Consider the following 23,330-nt stretch of genomic DNA (forward strand, 5'->3'; position numbering starts at 1 on the left):
ATCGACAGAGCATGCTTATGGCATACAAATAGTATTTTATAATGAACTACAGGGTTAACAAGGAAATAGGGGGGTAGGTGAAGGTCCTCTTTCAGCTAGGGAAAGAGGACCTGGTCTGGGGAGCCCAAACATACGTTGTCCCTGGGAGCAGGGAGGTTTCTGGCTCTGGGATGGGGTCTCTGCAGAATGAAGCTGAGGCGTATGATGGGGACAGATGCAGGGAGGCAAAACGTGCTGTGGAGCTACTTGTCTTCGTGTCTTTGAGTGGGTGGTGACCTGTGCTCCTCTGCCTGCCAGCCCGGCGTGCACCAACTGCCGCTGGTGCAGCTAGCAGACAAGCTTCTTGGTGTCCAGAGCGATTCGTCTCCCAGGCATGTAGTCACTGCACCAACAGTCTTTAGTAAAACCACTCTTAAAGCTCAGGTCACTTTGTTGGATTTGAGGAATATCTACTTGAACTGAAGCAATCGGTGAAGCTCTTGATTTGTTTTTAACTGTAAAATGTGTCAGCTTTGAATAAATGGCTCAAGGCAAAACAAACCCACTTGTACTCTGCCCAGGGTGAGGTTTGCCTTCATCGTGGTGGCCACGTGTACGTGTGGAGCTGAGCTGTGATGCTGGGCCAGGGAGGTGAGAAACATTGGCTCGCCCCATGCATTCCCGTGCTGGACCAGGCAGCCCAGCGTGTGCCCCAATCCAGCATTTTATAGTAGCAGAGAAACTGAAGTGATGTGTGCTCCAGCACCGCGCCCAAGGTCACACAGCACAATAAATCAGTGTCTCATCTGGGATGAGAACCCAAGATATTTCTGTACCCCCTCCAGCCATTACCAAGTCCTCTGCTATCACAGCCAGACTACACAACTTTGTATGCCTGTAGCACCCTTTTGAAGTTAAGCTGTGGATAAATAGGCAGACAGCAACACTTTCTGGGCAATTTTCTTTTTTTTTATTTTGCTCAAGTACTTGAAAGTAACAGAATCAAAGTATAAGAGCATTGGCTTTCAGATCTTGGTGCAGGTTGTTCTGCATGTAAGGCTCAGAGCACCTTTCTCTAAAGCTGCTGTAAAGGAGACTACCGAAACCCAGACCTCCTGCACAGCCACCCGGCACTGCGCTTCGCACCACCGGGTAGCTGCTCTGATGTAGAGAAAGAGCTAATGTTTTGCCCATAGATTTCCAATTAATTGGCTTCTTCTCCTTTAAAAAAAAATCCCTTTTTTTGAGGTCTGCCTTTTACTCGTTTATTCTCTGTAAGTGTTAAGCTGCTCATATTTTGGTGCATTGTGTTATGTGCTGAGAATTTTTATCAGCCGCCCTAGTGCTAGAATGTGGTGGAAATACCAATGTGTCTGAGGAGCTGAGGTTATACACACAGATGTACAAAGCATCAAAATGAACTGTTTTCAGACGGACGGGAAGCAGAGCAAGGCTGAGTCCGCACCTTCCCAGGGCTCAATCTATCAAACCGACACCAACTGGGTGCGTTCTTGTGTTGTTAATAGCATTAATTCTTCAACACTGCTTTGCTGCTTTACGCGTATATAGATTACGACAGGAAGGAGCTGCATCTTTGCCTGTGAGAAGCTTGTGCTTTATGAGGGCTATCTGCAATTACAAGTTCTTATCGAGTGAAGGGAAAGCCGAAGTCGTAAGCTGAGATTGAAAAGGAGCCAGCAGTGCGCGATGTTCGGTGGCAGCCACGGTCTAGTGCTCAGCAAAGGCTTGGGAAGTTGAAACTCCTGGATTTGATTTTCAGCGTTGCACTTGGTCGAGCCCCTCTGTTTCTCTGGGTCTGCCTGTCCACCCATGGTGGGGCACAGCACCTCCCAGGCCGGCAGGGGATGGGGCAGTACTTTGGGGACAGCTGGCCACGTGGGGCATGAGGCTTTGCATCTCCTGCTGCCGAGAGCCATGCTTGGCTGCTCTCAGACCAGGGCAGGAGAGGTCCTTGGAAAGAGAGAAATACTATTCCATATTTCAGCCCTATAAAGTGGTGCTGGGACAGCCCTAAGTCGAGAGAAGGGATCTTTATTACTCTCATATGAATAAAGACCCAGCGCTGGAATGACACATTTAATCTTCAGCGGAGTGGGCAGTCTTGTAGATTTATAAAGGCTCTGTTGTGTGGGAGGCCAGCGGGGATTAAGCAAAAAGTTAAAACACACAAACACACACAAGAAAGCAAGCACCCCCTTCCCTCCGCTCGCTTCCCCCTCTCCAACAAGCCAAGCTTAAATGTCATGTCAAACTGCACTTAAAGCACAGTGGGTTTTAGCGTCGGTTACTAAAACCAGAAACTGCTGACAGCGCGCAGCCCGACATGTGGCACAAACCCGTTTTAATTTATCTGCCGCCGTAACTCGCTTCCCCCAGGTTTCAGGTCTGGCAGCGGCAGCAGATGACACACAACCTGTTGGAAATTGAACTCCAGTCTTCAGAGCAGCAAAGAAATGGCAGTAAAAATCCCTCTTCCCAGCACCGCTTTAAACATGATGGCTATTTGCTGTAAAATGGCGAATGTTTAGGCAGGAGCCGTGGGCAATGCCGGGAGCGGTGGCGGCACCGGGACACGTGGGGCTGGGGGCCGCGCTCGCCCGCTTCATACAGCCTTGTGTTTTCTCCACGCAGATCAGAGCGAAGGATTTCATTGCAGGGAAGAGTGCCGCATCCTGGGCCACTCGGACCGGTGCTGGATGCCCCGCAGCGCCGTCCCCAGCCGCGCCAAGTCCCCCGAGCACGGCAGGAACGTCATCGCCCTCTCCATAGAGGCGACGGCGGTGGACGCGGAGCCTTACGCAGACTGTAGCGCCAAAAGGACCTTCGCCACCTTCGGCAAGGAGGGCGGCGAGCCGCCGGCCGAGGAGCGGGCCGGCAACCCCAAAGGCAAAAGAACGGTGGAGCCGGCCGCCGGCAGCCCCAAGGTGAGCGGCGCCGTCCGCGAGGCGGGCAACGGCTGTGAGGCCGCCAGCCCCGTCACCTCGCCCCTGCACCTGAAGAGCCCCGCGGCCTACGGCAGCCTGCCCTGCCCCGCCGGCCGCGGGCCACAGCCCCCGGCGAACACTGGCCCTGCCCGGCCCGCGGAGGCAGAGCCCAGGGGGGCGGACAGCGAGGGCGGCCTGCAGGAGGGCAACCCGCTGCTGCAGGACCGCAGGGAGAAGGACTCGCCGGCGGCCAGGAGACTGAGGGACATCGTCCTCTGAGCAGCGCCCGGCTGCCGGAGGGGCCAGGCAGCATGCCCGGCGTGGGTTGTTTTTATCGCTTACCAATGGTTCACAGATCGCTGTATTTAAAAGCTTTCCCTAAATGTATTGTTTATAAATGAAGCTGTTGTTAATGTGACAATCCCACTTGTTTCAACAGGCGGCAGGGGTGTTCAGCAGGGCGAAGTAGCGCGTTTTCCTTTCGCCGGGAGGTGGCAGAGGGCAGGGGCAGAGGTGAGGCCCAGCCCGCCAGCGGCAATGCTAGGTGCCGCGTCTCTTGGATTTATATATTTTTGTACCTCAGAACTAACACAAATCTCCATTCTGCTTAAGAACCGAATTCCAAATTCTTTATTCGGTCACCTTTTTGCAGTCTAGGCAAAGCAATGGCCATTTCTCGCATACAACTTGAAAATTACAGGTCAGTGAGTTTTAATATTCACCCCACACAAGGCTGCTTCTATCTGAAGATGTTGCTATTTTGCTATGGACACCCCTGCATTTATGAATCCTTTTGCTGTCACATGCTTATCTGTACTATTATCGTATTTGATATTGCAAATTACTGTATGTCTAGTGATGGCAAAAGGCTTTCAAGTTTTTAAAAAACAAGCAAACAATCACAATCATCATACTGAAACCTTGGGGAACCTGCAGTTTCCAGACCCAGTGGAGCAAGTGCTTTTTCCAGTCCCCACCATCCATCCCCTGCAGCCTCCACCTGCTCTCTCAGGGCAGGGTGTTACAGGAAGGCATTCAGGGGAAAATTCTGCCTGAATTGCAACCGTCAGATGCACTGTGCTGAACTTTTTCCCTTATCCGTTTCTTTTGCATAACTTCCAGGCAATGCATGGAAAGTTTTTTTTCCAGAAGTTTCTTTATTTTAGTTCCCAGATTTAGACATGCCCTGTCTCTAGTCATTTCAAAGTCAAAGCGATGGAATTATTTAAGAGATCTAAATTACCTTCTCAATTAGACACACACTTCCAAGTCAGCATTTCCCAGTTGTGATTATGCTAAGTGTGTGTGTGTATGTATGTCATCATGGCATGGATTTTAGACTGTTCTGATTTCTTTTTATCCCTGCGTCATGAATAAGTATGGAGTGAGCAATAGCAATGTTAATTTAGGGGCAGACAGGTGATATGTAACAACGCTACTAATTCAATTAATGTGCCTTCTTAATGGAGAAAAAATTAAAGCAATTCATTATTTTTTCTCATAATTAAGGACTTTTTTTGTGTGGGTACAAATTTACTCATATAAAATTGATTTAAAAATTGAGCTACTTTAATAGCCATTTTGTAGAAGGGAGAGAGAGGAAGGGTTTCACAGCTCTCTGCTCTCTTGCAGTGATAATTCCTCAGTGAGGTATGAGTAAGGTAGGAGGATTTCAGTTAGTGTATTATAGTTATTAACCCTTCACTTGACAGATTTTCCTACCCTAAATAATGTTTCATAGAATTTAAAATTGATTATGGGAGGGAAAATATATAGCTCTTGCCAATGTTTGCTGTACCAGCAAGTTGAAATTAGTGGTTTCTAGAGAAATAGTCTTTCTAGGTCTACATATCATGATAAAATATTTGTTACGTTGATTTATTTAAATTAAAAACGTCAACAAGAAAACAAGCTCCAGTCATTATTGTCCTCAAAATAAAATAAGCTCAAGTAATTTGTTTCTTCAGGGTGAATTGATACTGCCTGAAGTTTTAGCAATCCTGAGATAGGTCCGCAGTCAGTGTATTCCCCATGCCACTCGATAGGGCCAGGAATTTGGAAGGAACCAACAAAAAAAGGTCATCTAATGAAATTTGTGATGCTTCCCTCTCGTGTTATTACTACCTCATTCAGATCAAATCCTGTGCATTAATGTGATGTCATGTATCCCTCCTAAAAGTGAACCAGGGATTTTCCTCTCTGTTCTGGAGTTTGAGCCCATTTTTAAGGGATATGTTATTTTGCTGTTTCCTGCCTGCGTACTGTACTGCTGTCTTTTTTTTTTAATTATTATTATTATTTTTTACAAATGTGTGTATTATTGTAACACAAGCGGCAGAAGAAATGGGCTAGCTTGGGGCTGTTAAAGGAACTGGATTTTCTGTAACTGTTAGGCTGGGTTTATTCTGATATTACCTGTTTTTGTCAGCTCTGCTGGACTTTCTTTGGGGAAAATCCATGTATGGTTTTGCTGAGCAAAAGCACCTACTCGATCCCCATCTGTCCCTTCTGTAGAAACCGTCCCCCACCTTCAGTCACTGTCCCCCCAGTCACCCTACGGGGCCACGGAGAGACCCCACACCTCCATCTGGGAGCAGGACGGGACCGGTGCCCCCAGCTAGCCCCAGCCCCCATCACAGGCACAGGGACAGGGAGCGCGGTCCCCTCCGCCCCATTTGCCCCATCACTCTCACCACCTGCCTCCAGCTCCTGAAAAGCGCTGGCCGTTAATTTGTGCTGAGCCTTGCCCTCTGCCTGCGGAGCTGCCACCACCAGCCCAGCGATTTTGGATGAAAAATAGATGCTAACTGAAAAGGAAGAAAGAAAGAAAAAAAAAACCCAGAAACATTTCTCTAATTTACCCAGAGGAAACGTTCCTTGCCACTCTGAATAAAAGCACAGCCGAGAAGGGATGCGAAATAATTCTGTATTAAAAGGGGGCATTAAAGAGGTCAGTAAGCCCTTATGCCTCCAAGAAAATCGTTTAAACAACAGTTTTGCCTGGGCTGACCCATGCCGCAGCTGGGGACACCAAGCGAGGGGCCCTTCCCTGACACGTCCTTGCTGCGCAGGACGAGGCACCTCCGCTCCACCTCCCCTTCCCTCTGCTGAATATTTTGCTATTTCTGTCACTGTCCCTCTGTGTCACTTGAGATGAGCTCAGGGCTGCTGGGCAAATCACAGCCTATCTTGTTTTTTTAATAGTTGCATCAAAACTGGCCATACAAAAAACATAAAGGCTGCAGGGTGGGCGATTTTTTGGGGGAGGTTCCAGACCTAATTAGCGCTTCTTTAATAACTTCAACCCGTCCTCAGATTTGGTTTAGGAAAATGCGCTTGGATCTGTTGGTTTCCTTCAGGCGAACTTGCTCTGCTCCCCTGTTTCTTCAGGGGAGCAGCACCCGTTTATGATTCTCCGCCGAGCATGACGAGGACCCGGTCTGGAGCAGCCCATGCGATGTCCCCATGGCCCCTCACGTCACCCCCTGATGGCCTGAGCGTCCCTTCCCTGCAAGGGCACCCAGCTTCCCTGCATGGAGGAGCAGCAGGGGGCTGGGGGGGGGGGTTATGGCTGAAAAAACAATCCCTGAGTGCCTGGCACGTTGTCCCGACGAGGCTGTTGCCGTTCCCTGTTTGTCGTGAAGCTGGAGGTGGCCCGTGGATCACATGTCGTGCAGAAGTGAATTTTTTTTTTTTCCTTTTTTTCAAATAGGAAACAAGTTGCTTTTGTAAAGAACACGATGTCTGATTAATATGTTGAAATTATTCTTGGGGAAAAAAGAAAATCTAATTATGAATGGAAACACATTTGTCTGTCATTGGGGAGAATTGATGATCTTGTTGCTACTGCTGCTTCCGCAGCTATAGGTAATCCTTTACCCAACCTAGGAGCTGCGCTTACCTTGGGAGAGAAGCCCGGCCGACTCCACTGCAAGCACTGCTGAGATGGATCCTCTGTCAGCGTCGGCTGACGTTCAGCTGATCTAAGCTGGGATATAATCTTTAAACGCAAAGAGCTGACCTAACGCAAACTGCTTTTCAGCAACCAGTACCTCCTTGCACTATTCCAACGTGAGGGAAACGAGTTGCAGGCGTTGCGCCTGAGCAGGAGGAGCAGCCGGCGGCACCGTCGCTGCGCGCCTGCCCGCAGACGGCAGGGCTGCAGTGGGACTTGGTGCGGTACGTCTCGTCATGGTGTCTCCGTTGCTGATTATATGAAGAATAAATTGTTGTATATGCTGATACGTATGTTATGTACATTTTTCACAGTGATTGACTCATTGTAAACAGCAAAATGGAAAAAAAAAAAAAGAATCACCATTCCGTCTATTTTATGAAGATGATAAAGCAGCTTTATTAAATTATTACGATTCTGTTTCAAAATGGTGTACCTGCCACATTGTTTTTTTTTTTTTAATCTGATGAGAACTTTGTTTTCCACCTAAATGTGACTTTCTTTTCTCTGCTTTGAGCATCTAATGCATTTTAGTATTAAAGCAATTATTGAATAAAACGGAAAGTAAGTGTTTGGTTAAATACGCCTAAGTGGGTTTGCTTTGATGGGCCGAAGGTGCTGGTCTTGCAGAAGTCAGAGCAAGCCCAGATCGCTGCGTGGTCTGAGGGTGCTACCACAGCCCCTTCCCCGTGTGCTCCTCTCAGGGCTGTCTGGTGTTCGCATCCGAGAGGGTGCAAACCGCGGGCGGAGCTTTCCTGACCCCTAGGAGGGGTTGTCCCCGCTGTCCCCAGGGGTGCACGGGGTGGGCAGGCCCTGAGCTCCATGCAGCTCCTGCCGTGGCAGAGCCTCTGCTCTCCCCTGGCCGCTTTCCATGGAGCCAGGCAGAGGGGCAGGCACGGGTAGGAAACGCCGCCAACACGCGCTTTTTTTTTTTTCCACTGAGGCACAGTAGAGAGGAAAAAGAGTTATTTTCCCTGGATTTCAGGAGGGCACTTTGGAGCCTCTGGGGAGACGGTGAGGAGCATCCACTTGCTCTGAATTAATGGCCTATTAATAGACCGCTCTTCCACGAGTGTCTGAGTGCTTTGCGGATAGCAGGGGTGAGTGCCCTCCCCTAAGGGCCTCTGCTCGGTGCCTCGGCCAAGGAGACGTGAAGGTGGCACTGGGACGGAAGCAGAGGGCTGGGAGGGAGCCCCTGCAGGGCGTGGGGCTGCTCCGCGCACAGGTGGGAAGCCGGAGCACATTCAAGTGACAATAAAAGTAAAGGGTTAAAAATCGATGTATCCGGACAGCTTTACCTTGGAAGGCACAGCAGAGGCAACAGGGTGTAACGACAGCAGCCACCTGGGGCTGGTTGCGCCCTTGTCAGTGAGTCGTTGGGCAGGTGGGTGAGCGGAGGCACTGAGGAGATAAAGGCAGGCTCTGCAGGCACGGCTGTTCCTGGCTTGTGGTCTCTGGGCTGTTGTAGGAGGCGGAGAAAGGCTCCTGTGATGGGAAGACCCAGCACTGGTGCTGTGCCGGCACTGTGGGCTCATCTTGCAGGTAGGAGCCAAGGCCTCTGGGGGAACAGCCCTCGGGAGCTGCCTTTGAGCAGCACTGGGAGGCTGGGGACGTTCCCCTCGAAGCATCCCGGACCAGCCCTTGCCCAACTCCCTGGCACAAGCTGCTGGGCCCCCGTGGGTGCTGGATTTGGCTGTGATTTTAATCAACCTCCTCTAAGGGCACTCAGCTCTCTGCACAGGGCTCCTGCTGGCAGCGAGCTGGGGGCTCCGAGATGTCAGGTCGGTGACACGTCCCCGCTGTGCTCCCCGGCCAGCTGTCGCCGTCCTCTGTCCCCGCTGGCGTACCTCAAAGAGCGGCAGCGCCTCATCTGCTGAGACAGCAGCCAGTAACGGCTGCGCCCGAGTCTGCATAAATAACAGTGCCAGGAAAGGGCCGAGGTGGACAGTGGGAAGCAGGGTGATTTAGAGTCCTCTGCAGAGGGAAGGAAAAAAAAGGATTCTTCTTTTGAGTGTGCCTGTCTGGAAACGCTGCCCGCGTGCAAGGGTGTGCTCAGTTTTATGGCTCGGGTGGCTTCCTTGCACAGAAGGAGAGTGGGGCAGATCCTGAGCCCCTGGGGCTGTGCTGGCTTTCGGCAGGCGGGTCTCTGCCTGGTGCTGCTGGGCTGGCAGCTTTGGGCTGTGCCACGCACAGCTGGGACCTGCCAGCGCTCGGTACCGGGAGCTTGCTGCATTCCTCTCCTCGCAGCCCAGCTATGCGGGAACTTCGGGCTGGGGCTGCTGGCTCCCAGCTCCCCAGGGAGCTGCCACCCTCCTGGGGGTCGGGGGACCCCCCTGTGGTCCCCTGGGCTCCCCAGCATCCCTGGGAAAAGCTCCCTGGGGCACTGGCGATGCCATCAGCAGCTGAGTTTGCCCCTGCCCCCTGTGGGACAGAGCTCCTACAGGTGCTGTGCTGCACCCACGATGGGAGCCCCACGCTGCTGTGCGCCCCGGGATGGGGGAGCTGAGCTGTGAGGGGCTCGGCCACAGGGACCGGCTCAGTGAAGCTGGGGAGAGAATAAATTAGCACGCAAAGCAGGCAGCCCTCAACGGCCAAGGTTCAGAGCTGGTTCATAGACACAGATCTCATTTCTGTTTCTTCTGGACATTATTTTATATTATATTTGATGTTAAACTGGAATATCTAAATAGAGCCAAATTGGATTAACAAGCAATGAATTATCATACACTCCGACTACTAAGCCCACAAAGACAAGAACAAATAAATTGGAAGGATCAAAGCTCTGAAAGCATAGAGCATCTATGTACATTGCTGCTTGAAGCACGGCTCCACGAAGGCAGAGTGCTGTGGGAAGGGGAGAGCAAAGGCCCCATCCCGTTTTTCTGTTGCTCCCCGAACGCAGTTGCCCCTCACATGGGGCGTGGGTGCCTCTGCCTTGCTCCCTGGGTGCGAGGGGGTGACAACGCACCCAGCGGGTGTCCAGCTGCACCCAGTGCGGCAGGATGGGGACAGGGAATCGGGTGTCGCTCCCACGGTCGCCCTCGGCTCCTGCAGTTCTGCGGGCTGGACCCTGGCTATGCCCTGGCAGGGAAATGCTTGGGGCTGACTGCTGACCGTTGCTTGCCCTGGGCTGAAACTGGAGTAAAACTTTACCAGCAGCCCCAGCGGGCCTTCCACTTGTTTAACTTGCATCTGGTTTTGTTTTGTTTTGTTGTCCTTTTCTTTCTGAAAATGATGCAACCCGGAATCCCCAAAGAGCCACAGGAGAACAAACACAAGCAGGTGTACAATTACGGAGCTCACCTCTGCGGTGCTACTGCTCCCTCCTTGCTTCCCTGCCTGCTTGTGGCTGGGGGGGACAGGCTGGAGGAGGAAGGGTGGCTCTTTGGGGACAAGCTCTGGGTGTCAGGGCGCGTGTCACGCTGCTGGCGGGGGTGAGGGCAGCATCCCTGGGAACCAGTGTGGCAGCAGCTGTGCTGCAGTGTGAGCAGTCATTGCAACCCGTCGTTTGAAAACACAAAACAAAACTCTAGCGCTGTTGTGGAAAATCCTGCTGTGGCACTTCCCATTAACACGGATAAAAAATGGAGAAATGTGGCAAACGGTATTAACCCCATCACTGATCAAGCTTAAACTTTTCCCAAGAAAAATGGCCTGCAGGTCACTGTTGAATGTGAGTGGGGCTCTGCCTGAGCAGGGTTGGCTCCGTGGGGCCAGCAAAGTGGCTGGGGGCAGCAGGGACGAACACAAGGACGAACCCCTGGTGAAGCTCTGGGAGTCAGCAGAGGGAATTCAGGCTTCCCTTGGAAGCGGGGAGAGGCAGTGTGGGAGCAGAGCAGCAGCCTTGGTGGAGCTGCTCTGTGTTGCCTGGGGGTGATGGATTGTCTTTCAAGGCCAAAATAAAAAAATTATGATAATGAAACCTCTGGGAGAGAAGGATGGTGCAAGGCTTTCCCTTTTCCAGCCCCAAATCTCTGCTTCCCCCCCCACCCGAGGCAGCTCTCTGGCTGTGCTGGCTGCGGCTGCAGTGCCAGGGCGTTTCTCCATCTTCCACCTCCCGTGCTGGGCCGTGCACACGCTGCCCCAGCGCACTGGCCCCGTGACTGCAGTGCTGAAGGCAGCCTGTCTGGTGATGGGCTGTGTGTGTGGGGGGGAAAGGTGTGTGTGTACGTGGGGGGTGTCCCTGGCCCCACTCTGAGCAGTGCAGAGAAGTCCTCTTGCTGCTCTGCTCCCTCAGTACCCATGCAGAGAGCAGACAGAGGCGGGGTTGTTTTGACTGGAAAAAGGAAAAAATGAGCAAACAACATTCTCCAGGTTCTTTTCTATCTTTTTTTTTTTTTAACTTTCCAGATAAGGAAAACCTTTCTTTTCTCTTTTCTTTTTCTTTTTTTTTTCTAAACTCCTCTCTCTGCTTCTTCTGCACACAGGCTCAAAGGCTGTTCTTTATCTATTTGATTCTCTGTAAAATTGATCTTATTCTCTTTGGAGGAGTTAGGTTTAAATCACAGGATGAAATCCCGGCCCCAGTGAATCAATATCAAATCTCCTATCAACATCAGCCTGGGGTGGAGTTTTTGGCTGTGGAGCTTTGGCTTCCCAGCTCCCAGTGGGAAATGTCATCTGTTGATGGAGGACATTTTCAGCCTTAGCGAGGAAGCCGTTCCCAAGGTCTCTGTTACAGCATGTCACATCTGCTGTCCTCCTGCCTCCGCCCCAGCTGGGTGCGTTGGCAATCGAGGCAAGGGCTGAAGTCTCCTGCTCTAAACTTCAGCTGAAAGCCTCCAACGCACCTGTGAATTACCTCCCCAAGCCTCATCCCACCTGGGAGCCATCTCTCCTGTGAAGGTGCTCAGGGAGCGAACGTGCAGTGTGCTGCTGGCCAGGGAGGAGCTGGGCTCCGGGAGCTCTGGCCGTTTCTCCTGCCTCTCTGCACCTTCCTTCTTCCATCTACCGGGTCCCCTGAGGTAGACGGTGCAGCAAAGCTGCGTCTTTATCAGAAGATACCGGTAGCGTTCAGCTGCTTTTGAAGTCTCCAAAGAGAGCTGAGATATTTCTTGATCTGCTCTTAAATAAGTCATCGCGACTGCTGTTAACTCGCATTAAGCAGCAGAAGGCATCTCGGCGCGCGGGGCGAGGCGCGCGCATCTCGGGCTGGGAGCGCGGCTGCGCGGGGCGGCGGGGAGCCCTGCTGCGGGGCGCAGCCTCGGGGAGAGGCTTTGGGGCTTTAAATATTTGATGTGCAAAGTTTATTTTAGTCTGAGCCAGGCCGGAATTGCTGTTCCTCCAGAATGTAATTGGTTGGAGGCTGTTTTTTGCGAGGCAAAGGCATCGCTGTGCTGCCCAAGCCGCACGCTAGCAATACATCAGCATGGCGGGGTGTTTTGCTGGAGAGGGAAGTGGTGCCTGGTGGCCGGGAGGTATTCTGTGTTAACAGAAATGTTGACAGGTCAGCCTGTGTTTTTTAAATGCTACTTTTTTGCTTTTGCCTGTTCCCCTTGGACTCTTCCCACCAGCAGCACCTTTAGCATTTATCTCATTCAAGTCCTCTAAGCAAATCTTATCTCTACATTTATTGCATCTTTGGGAATAGTAATTTTCAAGTCAGCTTTCACATTACTCCGTATTTGTTACTACTCCTCTGTCAAGGGAAAACCTGGCTCGTTATTAGTTCTCTGCCTGATACAAAACATTTAATTTGAGCAGAAACCACCAAGAGAGAGATACATATTGCTTTTCATAACCAAAGTGTCAACATCTTGACCAGGCTGTAGCTGAAGTAATCTTTACCATATGGTGGATTTTTATACTTTAACGTCACATCTGCATTCCCGCTGCCTCTCCTTTCATGCTGGAGATGCCGTGCTGGTGATAAAAGGCGTTGTCTGCATGTCCTTCCTCAACACAATCACAAAAGGACCCCTCAGCAGATAAGGAACTAAACCTGAGATACAATAGCTGTGGCTTCCCACTGGCTTTCTGCTCAATAGCTTTCTGCTATGCAGTTAAAAAAAAAAAAGGGGGGGTGGGGGGGGGGAGAAAAAAGCAAAAGAAAAAGAATGGCGATGACAGAGCATGTGTTGCAAAAATAAGCCCCTGTAAATCCCAGGGAGGGAACGGCTGCAGAACATGCTGGGAATGGTGACGAGAAAAAGGGCAGAAACAAGATGAAACTGTTTTTTTCTGGATTCCTGGTAAACGTGGTGCTACAGCTTCAGTGAAGCTCAGGGACCTTCAAAGAATCCAGACTTTTTTTTTTTTTTAGGAAAGAAAAAGGGCGCTGTGTTAGTGCTGGGTTTTATTAGGATGTAATGTGAAAAATGCATCAAACTCAGATGAATTCTGGTCAGGCAGGGCTGTGCGGAATTTCTTGTTTAAATGCTTGCTGGAAGCCGCAGCGCAATCGGCAGGGACCTGTAGCTGCCACCAAGCAGCAGACGAATGCTCGGCACAAACTGCCGAGGAGCCGGGGTCAGGGCCATGCCGACGGCAGTGCAGGCAGTGCAGAATACGGCCTCTGCTCTCCGGGGCCCTGCCCGGGCACTGCTCTGCTGCTGACGCCGGTCCCTTCCACCGCTTGTCCACGTTCCCAGCTGGCCCCCAAGCGATGTCAGGAGCTTCATGCCCCGAGGTGTGCTTTGAGCATCAGCCCTCCTCCTGGCAGCTGGATCTCTTGGGGTGCCCTCCGTGGTGGCGATGGCTGAGCACGTCCATTGCACCGGGGTCACCCAGTCCCAGCTCTCTCCAGGTCCCTGACCTGTCCTCACCTGGCAGGTGAAGGGCACAGACGGGGCTCCTCTTCCCCATCCTGCCTCCGCGCCTCAGTTCCACAAAGGGCATTAAGTCTTCTGTTCTCTTAGATTTGTCTGTCCTGTTTTCTACCCCCGGGGTCCCTAGTTGTGTGGCTGCCTTCCCGGCCACCCAGTTACCCGAGGCAAGGAGGCGCGGGTGACAGCGGAGGGAGGAATGCTGCGACAGACCCTGCACAAAGGGCGAGATGAAAGGCACGGCTTGGGCTGCGTGGCTTCTGTTGGGGCCCTGATGTCAGGAAGGCTTTTGTGCATAGGTGCTGCGAAGAGCATCTGCACTGAAGTTGGGGCTTTGACAGGCAGGAGGGACACACCCTGTGACACACAAAGGACGATTATCCCCTTTTCTGATGGAAAACGGGAGGGATAAAGTGGAGAAGTAGCCTGGCCGAGACTGCTAAAACTTCTGGCAGATGGGAAACCTCCTCATCCGATGATTTAACCGCCAAGCTGTGCCCAGCCTCAGCCACGCGTCACCCAGGGGTCCAGAGCACCCAAATACCTTCAGCCCCGTGCATCCCGGCGAGAGGGTCCCCGGCAGCCTCGGGGAGCGTGTTGTGTTCACTCCGGTGCAAGGCACAAAGGGGTCAGGCTCCATGCTTGGCACATGCCCTAAACTCCTGCCTCAGCGTTTTGCATGCTGCATAGAATTTTATTGTATCGCTTTAATGGGAAGCCGTGCAGCTCTGAACCCCAAATACACAGCTTTGTAGAAGTAGTGGCTGGAAGAATCCGCAGATAATTCAGTCCTGCCTCTCTTAAGTGAAATAGGATGTTAATACAATACAGTGGAGAATCGCTAATACAATCCTATTTTTATACTAGCACTTTCATGTCATATTAGAAGAAGATTCGACTTTTAGATCTTTTTTAGCAATTTAGCACAGTAAGGATTTCATTATACTGACAGAACTATTGACAAAAAGAAACACATTAGAATTGGAAGGATAATGGTCCTTGGTAAGAGGAAATTTTGCAAGGCTTTTCATTTAAAACTGGACTGGACAAAGTAACAGGCAGTGTGCTGTTGGGAATAATCCTGCATTAGCAAAGGGGTGGACTAGATGACCTTTTAAGTCTAGTCACGGACTAATAGAAGTTGAAGATGAAGGAGACTTTTAGGTCACATCAAATGCTTCTTCCAGCCCAGTGCAAGATTATTTCCTGAGACATTTGATGGTGTTTTTTTCCATTTCTAAAAGTTCCAAGTCATGAAGCTCTCTCCAAAGGAGTCTCTCTTCTTCACGCTATTTCACCCAGTGAGAGTGCGCTTAACTTTGCGCGCTATCATTAATTCCCCTGAATTTAAGCCTCTGCGGGATTTAACAACTTTAATTGGATTACTCAGTCTGCAGAGTTAAGCACCTGCATAAGGCTTTGCAAGAGGGAGGTTTAACAGATCTTAGCATTAAGTTCTTCTCACTTTTCCACCTTAATTTTTATTTTGCTTCACAGTGCTCTCACCTTTCCCTTGCCTGGTTCCGCTCACCCGGCCGCCTCTCCTGCTTCCTTCCCCTGACTTGCAGGCAGTTATCGCCTTCGCTGCTGCCTGACGTTTGTGACTCAGACCACGCAAACCTCTTCGCAGCAGACGAACTGCGATTCCTAGCGATGGAAGCCTGCGTCACCACCACCAGCAGCACGTCTTCTGGCACCGGAGCTAAATTGGGTTTGCTCTTGCTGCACAAAACAATTAAAGTGCGTTTTCCTCCCTGCTTGCTTCGCAATAAGAGGATAAGAGAGCACAGAGATCCAGGCCGGGACGCCTGCACCACCCAGCAAGCAATCTGGTAAGGTGGTGAACCTCTCTCTCCGCGGCTTTGCAGCAAGAGCAGGAGAAACTTTCCCGTTCCATCTGCTACCAGCCTTCACGACTAGGTACCCGGTTTCCACGCCGAGAGCAGATGTTCCTGCTGGAAATAGGCTTCCCTTCTGAAGTTGGAGCCATCACTTTGCATTAGAGCCTGCAAGCATGCTTTCTGCCTTACAGTGCTTTCCCTACTGACAGGGTGTGAGGCACAAAACATTTTAAATGAAGATCTTTACAATTGTGAACATGCTGCAATAAATATTAATGATCACTTGTTAAATGGAGAAGCAGCAATTTATATAATGGCTGGGGATGCCTCTCCTTAAGTGACACACGGTTGCTGCATGCTGCCCCACGTTTCCGTAGCTCACCACTGTTTTCTGAGGTGGATGCTGCCAGCGTCCCCCATCCTGGGGCAGGCACTGATGCTCTGAGAGGAGCCATGCCAAGCTCATCACGCTGCCAACTGCAGTGCAAGGGGCTCGCAGCAGGGAGCTTGGAGCCCCAGCTGCTTTGGCCTGTTGGTGTTCATGTGTGTGTCTGTGGGAACCGGAGGAAGGCTTTCCGAGGGGTGAGCACCTTGTGGGGCTTGTGTCGGGCACACGACGCCTGTCCTGGCTCCGCAGGTTCCCCATCATCTCTGAGATGGTTTGCAGCTCACGTCTTCTCATCCTCTGCTTAATCCCCTGGAAGGGAGCAGTGAGCCCCCTGCTCAGTGCGCTGCCCAAGGTTGTGAGCGAGCACCAGTAGAGCTGTCCTGAGATGGTTAAATAATGGGCATCCCAGAAATGCAAGCTATTACTATTAATTAGCATATTACATCACTGTGATGGAGGTCTGAATGGGCTGATCAAAGCAAATGCTCTATTTGCATTGTTTCCCTGGCAATTGGGCGGTTGTCAATAGAGCTTGACCACGCTGAAGCCCAGCTCCCTGGCTGCCTCTTGCCTCCTGAACAGTGGTGTATTGTCCAGGCATGAGGTGGATTTTCAGTGGAGACAAAAGCAAGACAAGTTCCTTTTTTTAGATTTTAAGCTTGAGTTCATCCAGAGGAGACAATTTACTTCTCTCTGTTGTTTCCAGCATCATTCATCCCTTCTATTTGTGCCCTGTAGAGGCTGAGCCTGGGATATCATCTGAAAGAAGTTTCTCTTTCAGGATCTTTGTTAGGTTTGTTATATGTATATTTGAAAAGTACTTCTGTGATGACAAAGCTCAGTACTACTCCTGCTGGGTTGATGTGTGTGTGAACCACGCCAGTGACTGGCAGTGATTAATCCAACTGCACCATGTGCTTTTTCTGCTGAACAACTCCGTGTGGACAAAGCAGCAGTGCGTTGGGCTTATGTTGGTGGTGAAGGGAATTCAATAGTTTTCCTAGCCCTTAGGCGTGGAGGAGCATAGTCCTGCCTGTACTGCCGCTTTCCCTGCTGTGGTGCAAGAGGAGGTGCCCACCCGGGCTGTTGGCGATGGGCCCCAGGAGGGGCTTCCAGTTTGAACCCTCGATGCCCAGCAGTGCCAGCCTGGCCATGTGCCCACGAGCTGGGAAATTCATCCCAAGGTTCTGCTGCAGTGCCCGAGATGAGCACGGGCTCTTCCCAGCTGTAAGGATGGGCTGAGTTGGTGCACGTTTCACTGATTTCAGAAAAAAGCCCCGCACCCTGTGAAGGTCATTACCCCAGCTAGGAGGGCTCGGCTGATGGCTGGATCTAAACCCTTGCTTACTCAAAGGCCCGCCTCGCAGCACGCAGCTGGCTCACTTGCAGCCTCCTGCCAGGGCACTGTTGACTCTCAGCTTCCTCTTTGGCACCTTCCCACCTGTGAGGAGGGCGTGAGTGTGGCTGTGCCGGGTCAGCGTGGCTCAGGGCTCAGCTCTCTGCTCTGCTTCCAACTCCAGCCGGCAGCAGACGCCGAGGAAAAAAGCCTCAGAAACAAGGGATGTGCCTGCGAGCTCTCTTGTGGCAGAGCTTCCCTGCGTCCGGCGGAGAACAGCTCCCACACTCATACTCCTGGTCTCTTTTGAAGCGGCTTTGTGCTCTTGGCTACCACATCAGGTGGTAATAAGCTGTACCACGTAATTGCATTCGGTGTGGAAAAGAGAGTTTCCTCTTCTTCAGCTTCAATTTACTAGCAAATAACTTCACATGCCCAAGAGCGGGCTGGGAATGTGTTCGTGGCACTGGTGGTAACTGACAGGGTTTTCTTCGCCCCTTTTGGCCGCCATCTGCACCCCCATGGGAATGCGCCGTGAGCATGGAGCAGGCTGGGAGGACCCTGCTAGCCTTTGTGTCCCTCTTGGACCACAGCTGAAATCTGGTTTGTTGGCTAAGTGCTAAGTAAATAAAATCCAGATCTGTCACGTTTGTTGCTAATTGGCTTGCAAAGGCTGCTTGTTTGAGTTGTGGAGCTCTCACAGAAACAGGTGACCTCTGACAGTGCTAATGTTTCCTGTGAAATCCCCAAAGTCCACGCGTCCTAAACCTCGTGAGAGCAGTTACTGGCCTAGTCCCTGTGCCATGCCACTCACAGCTCCTCTTCCGTGACGTGTGACAGGAAAGCTGCTTTGGCAGAAGGGGTTAATTAATGAGCAGCAAAGCCCAGAGCCCAGAAACGGAGCGGTTAAGGAAGGTCAAGCAAAGGAAAGCACCGGTCCCTTGGGTGGCTTCTGGGCTGGTGGCTGGGATCTGCTCTGTCACTTGTCAGCCCGGCGGCCAGGCCTGTCCCCAGGCAGCGCGCCCCCGCCAGCGGCAGGCTCTCCTCGCGTGCTGGCACCGGCGTGGTGCCCGACTGGTTTGTGGGGGGGACTTTGCTGGACCAGCCGCTTGGCCCAGCCCAGCACCCCACAGGCAGGCTGGGGACGGGGACGGGCTGGGCAATGCGGGGGGACGGAACGGCTCCTCCTGCTCCCCCCAACCCTGCAGGGCCCTGCCTGGAGCTCAGCAGGACCCGCGCTGTTTTCCTAGTAGGATGCTTAGCTATTTCTTTCCCATCCGTCTTCGTATCATCTCTTCTTATTATTCCTTTATTTGTATTGATTTTAGTTCACTGGAACCTGAAGCATTCAGTGTGTAAATTGCTGGAGTCCGTCTCTCCCTTCTGCCTTGCCTGTCTGAGTCGGGGTGAAACCCCCAAAACAAGCGGCTGTGGGGCCCGGGGGGGCTGCTCCCCTCCAGCCCTGCTCATCCTCACGAAACACCTCCCGGCTCTGCGGTGGCAGGGTTTTGGGTGACGCATGCTCAGCCCGTGCTATTTTGTGTGCTCTCACTTACCCAGTTAACCATGGTGATTTACATGGCAACCCGATGAGGCCTGGCATTTCAGTGCCTTTATGCATTAAGCAGCATCAGCTCCCATGTAATTTAATTGTCTGTGTTTTAAACATAAATCAGCAAACTGCAGGCTGCAGCAGAGCGAGCTCTCGACGGGCACGGCTGGCTGCTCCTGCTGGTAGCCCCTCCAGCGGGATACGTCCCATCCTGCTGGCACCAGGGGGACACTGAGGCACGGGGTGTTTGACCAGGGTGATCTGGGGGTTCACAGTTTAGGTCACTTCAGTGGGTGATGGCTAGCTCCCACACCCTCAAATAGGTGCCACGGGGACACTGGCCACAGAATTGCCTAGGAACCCGACGCCTCAAGGGCTCTCCTTTTGTCGAGTTTTGTCTGAAATTGGCCAAAGGGCTCAGCATTTATTAGGCACTGTGACTAATAGTTGTGACTCAACCAGCCTCATTTCCTGAGGAAACTGGGCTAAACCCATGCATGTTGGTGGTTGCATCAGGCCTTCCCAGAGAAGCTGTCTGCGCTGTTCTCACTTACGAGCAGCTCCCGCTCCTTGGAAGTGCTTTGATCAAGCAGAGCCAAGTGTCTGGGCGGACGCTGAAAGAGGGTTTGGATTTTGCTCCCATTTCTTTGTGCAGCAGCTCGCTGGTTTGAATAGGGTTAGCGGGCTCGCAAATGCCGGCGGCTTAACGAGGAGGCGCTGGGATGCGGTGCAGAGGACGACACAGAGCACACAGTGTGGGAACGGGAAAAAACTGGTACGTGCTCGTCGGAGGGACTTGGCTGGGGGAGAGGCCCCATGCCTTGCTCCCCTTCCCTGCTCTGTGCACAGCCTTGCTGACACAGGGGAATTTCCGCAGACAAATTCCCACCACCACAGCTGTGTCACGGCTAGCCGTGGCGGGAAGCGCCTGCCAAAATCCCGGAGGAGACTTGGCCTCGCTGTCCTCCCCACCCCAGCAGGCAGCCTCTGCTGGGCCCAAGACCACCAGCTCCTGCTGTGGCCACAGACAGGGACGAGCCGCAGCTCCCCGGGCTCCAACTAGCCGCCGCTGCCCGGCCAAGGCAGAAAAGCCACGTGTCTCCCTGAGCTCCGGCTCCCAGCCAGCAGCCTCCCAGCACTGCAGCTTGGAGCTGCTTGTGGGACCACCCTGTGCAGCCCTGCACCTCTCTCCTGCTACCCACAGCCCTGCACCAGCTGCCTGCAGCCCTCGGAGCAGCACGAGTTGGTGCAGCGTGTTTGGGTGGGTGTTCATCTCTGCTGAACGTTTTGCCCTTTTCTTGCACTCTCCTGCAAAGCATTTTGCAGGCTCCAAGGCTCTTCAGAGTGTACAAATCTTCCCATGCAGCGTAAAGTGAGGACCAGAGGGAGGTGAAAAAAATAACTTAGGTAAAAAATAACCTTACACTGGCAGGTCTTACCAGATCTGTGCTGTGGAACTGGTACGTGTTATACTCGGTTGGAGCTACAGCAATAAGTAGCTTCCTTATACCAGCTTTCTGTAAGCCTTTTTATATGCAAGTGCTCCTTGTAGTGCAAAGCAGCTTCCCAGCAGCAGTTATCTCCTATGGCAATACTACATCTACACAGGCTTTCTGGGGTGGGAAGGGGACGCGTTGCGATGGCAGCCGCAGCCTGGGCAGGAGCGGCAGCGGCAAGTGCAGCCTCGGTGAGGAGCCTGGCTCTGCGGGCTGCAGGAGCCCTGCGCCTGGGCTTGGTGGGAGAACTGTGTGGAGCTGATTAACATAGTTAATTTGGCTCTGTGATTTTAGCCCGCGGGGGGTTGGTATTTCTGGATGCATCAGGTGAGGCGCAGTGAATGAGCCTGTGACCTGCAGGCATTCACATAAACAAGTTAGTGGGCTGGGGCCAGGAGGGCTGAAGGTAGCTGGGAGCAATTTATTCCCTTAGCATTCATAGTCTGCAGACTTGAATGGATAGTTATTTATTTTAGTGTGCTGTTTTTATGCCCACGGAGAGACTGTCTTCTGTCCTGAGCATAGATCAGTGCGGGAGCACGTGGCTTGTGCCGGGCAGAGCGAGCTGAGCCCGCGGTGGGGGGGTTGGAGATGTGGGTGTGCCACCCACCGCCACTTCCCGAGTGACTTCTCCACTCGCGGGGAGGGGGGAGCAGGAGGGTGCTGCCTGTGCTTTGCACAGGACTCTGTGGACATCAGGACCTGTGCAGATGTGAGAACCCCCAGCTAGGAACACCTCGCTGCAGGCAGGAGGGGATGCTTTTTGCGGGGGCATGGCAGGCTGCAGAGCTGTGCAGGGAGCGCAGGGGCTCCACAGCCAGGGAAATGCCCAGGCCTGGGGCTGTGGCAAAACCTGAGCGCCTGCAGCCCAGCTCCCCTTGGCTGGAGGGGGCTCTGGGGCACAGAGCCATCACCACAGCAGGAAGAAGCAGCACCGGGTTTGGTACAGCCACTAATGGCTCTGAATGATGCCCAAGCAATATTGAATCCACGTCCCCTGTTCATGGCAGGATGGAGGCAGAGAAGGAGGTGGGCACGGATGCTGGTGGAGAAGGTGCATTCACCAGCCTCCCTGCCTGGCTCTTCAGCAAACTCCAGTATAATTTACGAGGAGTCTCAGGTACATGGCCATTCCCCATGGTGAGTGGCAGGCTCGCTTTCACGCTTTCCCTCTGCTACTTTTATTTTGTTTGGTTTTATCAGGGTGCCTGCCAGCTAGTTTTGCAACAGCACAGGCTGTGGGAGCCCCCGACCCACGCTACTTTGCTCCTCCGGCCATGTGGCTGCCTTCCTGCCTCTTTGTCGGCTGATTTCAGAGGTCTGAGCCCGCCTCGCCTCTGCGTGGGCAGCTTGGGACAGGGAGAACAACAAAGGGAGCGGAGAATCCCTCTTCAAAAGGCTGTGAGGGAGGCAGGTGGCCAGGGAGCATCGGGCAGGAACACAAAGAACCAGAGAACAATGGGAGCTCTTTGGAGCACAAACGCTTGCCCCTCTCATTATCCACCCATAGCCCAGATGAATCATACTGAGGGACTGAGCTGGGGATCTCCAGAGTCAAAACAGAGTCTTAATTAGTGGGGCTAAAGAACGAGGTCTGCCTGGCCCTCAGGACACGAAACCTGGGGGTGATCACCAGCCCGTACGTCCCGAGGGACAAGGTCCTCCTGGGCAGGCTGCAGGAGCACGGCTGCGGTGGGGACATCTCCGGCAGCAGACCAAGAGAGCTGCAGGCTGCAAGGATGGGGATAAAACCCATGTTCAGAAGCTCCGCAGCAAAGGCAAGAGCTAAGGCAGGGGTTCCTCAGGGACACCCCGTGGTCACTGAAGGGAGTTTTTGTCTTGTGATGGGTTTGGGTGGTGTTGGTGGACATGTGCAGGTCCCCAGCCAGAGCAGTCAAGGTGCACTGCAGGCGTTATACTTAGCAGTCCTTCCAAGCTTCTCTCATCCTCAGAGGAACCATGCTAAAATCCTTTTAGGACTGAGAAATGTGTGCCTTTTGAAAGATGACACTGTCAGAAATAAAGTAGTGGAAAAGAAACCCTTAGCCAGATGAATTCAGCAGGTCAGGCATTGGCTGCCAGCAAATACAGAGCTAATGACTTAATTCTTGTCATGTACGAGGCATAACTATTCTGGGGACCTGCTGGTAAGTGGATGGAGGGCAGGGGTAAGTTTTATCTTAGCGCACTCGTATTCAAAGGTGCTACTCTGTGATTATGTCGTTTTTCCCAGCTTTTTCCGTTCAATTGTCTCTCTGTGATGAGCATCTGCTTGTGTCAGAACAAGGGGTTGTTGACTGCACTTGAGCTGAGCTGCTTTGACCTGCACTTCACAATGTGCAAAGGCTTCTCACTACGATGATTAGCTCTGAGGTGTAACATTAAGGCCCCTTCTTCCTCCTCGGGTGTCTTTTACAGAATCTGTGAGGTGGTGAGCGGCAAAGGGCCTTCTGGAGGGTCCTGACACCGTCTGACAGAGGTCTGCGGCTGCCCTTGTTCCTTCTGGAGCAGGAAGCCACCCAATAAGTTACGACTTGATCAGAAATGTGCAGAAGGAGAAGAGGTGCAGGGAAGGATTGTCATACGAAACTAGTTTGCAAACAACATATGGAGCTGTTTGTGGTGAGACTAGATGTTTATATGGGCGGTGGCAATGCCCTGAGTTGGAGGAGTGTGTAAGCAAGAGTTCAGGAGGAGCTGTGGAGGTGCCTGTTGGAGGCAGACGTTCACCAGGACTCTCCTCGCTGCCTGTTCTGCTGCCTGCTGCTCTCCTCCAGCCTGCAAAACAGCAGCTGTTGGCCCTCCCCAGAGCTACGTGCGGAGTTAGCAGGACTCAATTAACTGGGGACGAAACCCAGAAGCTTCCAACTTTGAGGGTAAACTGTTCTATGGTTGAAGGTCTTTCAGAGCTATTTCATGGACTCTCCCGTAGATGGAGATAATATTTGTCCTACATGCAAAAATGTTGGTTTCACGTTATTTGGATCTCCAGGTTTCTTGAAATCTTTGTGAAATGTCTTGTATGATCCCAAACATCTTTGGGCTTTCCCTCTGGCACCTTAGCTCCTGATGCC

At 52.3% G+C, this 23,330-nt stretch overlaps 1 protein-coding gene across 2 annotated transcripts in view; it reads left to right on the plus strand.

The window, feature by feature from the left end:
- Nucleotides 1-7,460, plus strand: part of PCDH19 (protocadherin 19) — a 57,687-nt gene extending 50,227 nt beyond the window's left edge. For both annotated transcript variants that reach the window (XM_083797794.1, XM_083797795.1), the window contains exon 5: nt 2,632-7,460. In XM_083797794.1, the coding sequence (XP_083653920.1) occupies nt 2,632-3,203 (572 nt within the window). In that variant the 3' untranslated portion in view covers nt 3,204-7,460. The remainder of the gene's footprint in view (nt 1-2,631) is intronic.
- Nucleotides 7,461-23,330: the final 15,870 nt, after the last annotated feature.

This window comes from Anser anser, assembly GCF_964211835.1.
Source record: "Anser anser genome assembly, chromosome: 13".
NCBI lineage: Eukaryota > Metazoa > Chordata > Aves > Anseriformes > Anatidae > Anser > Anser anser.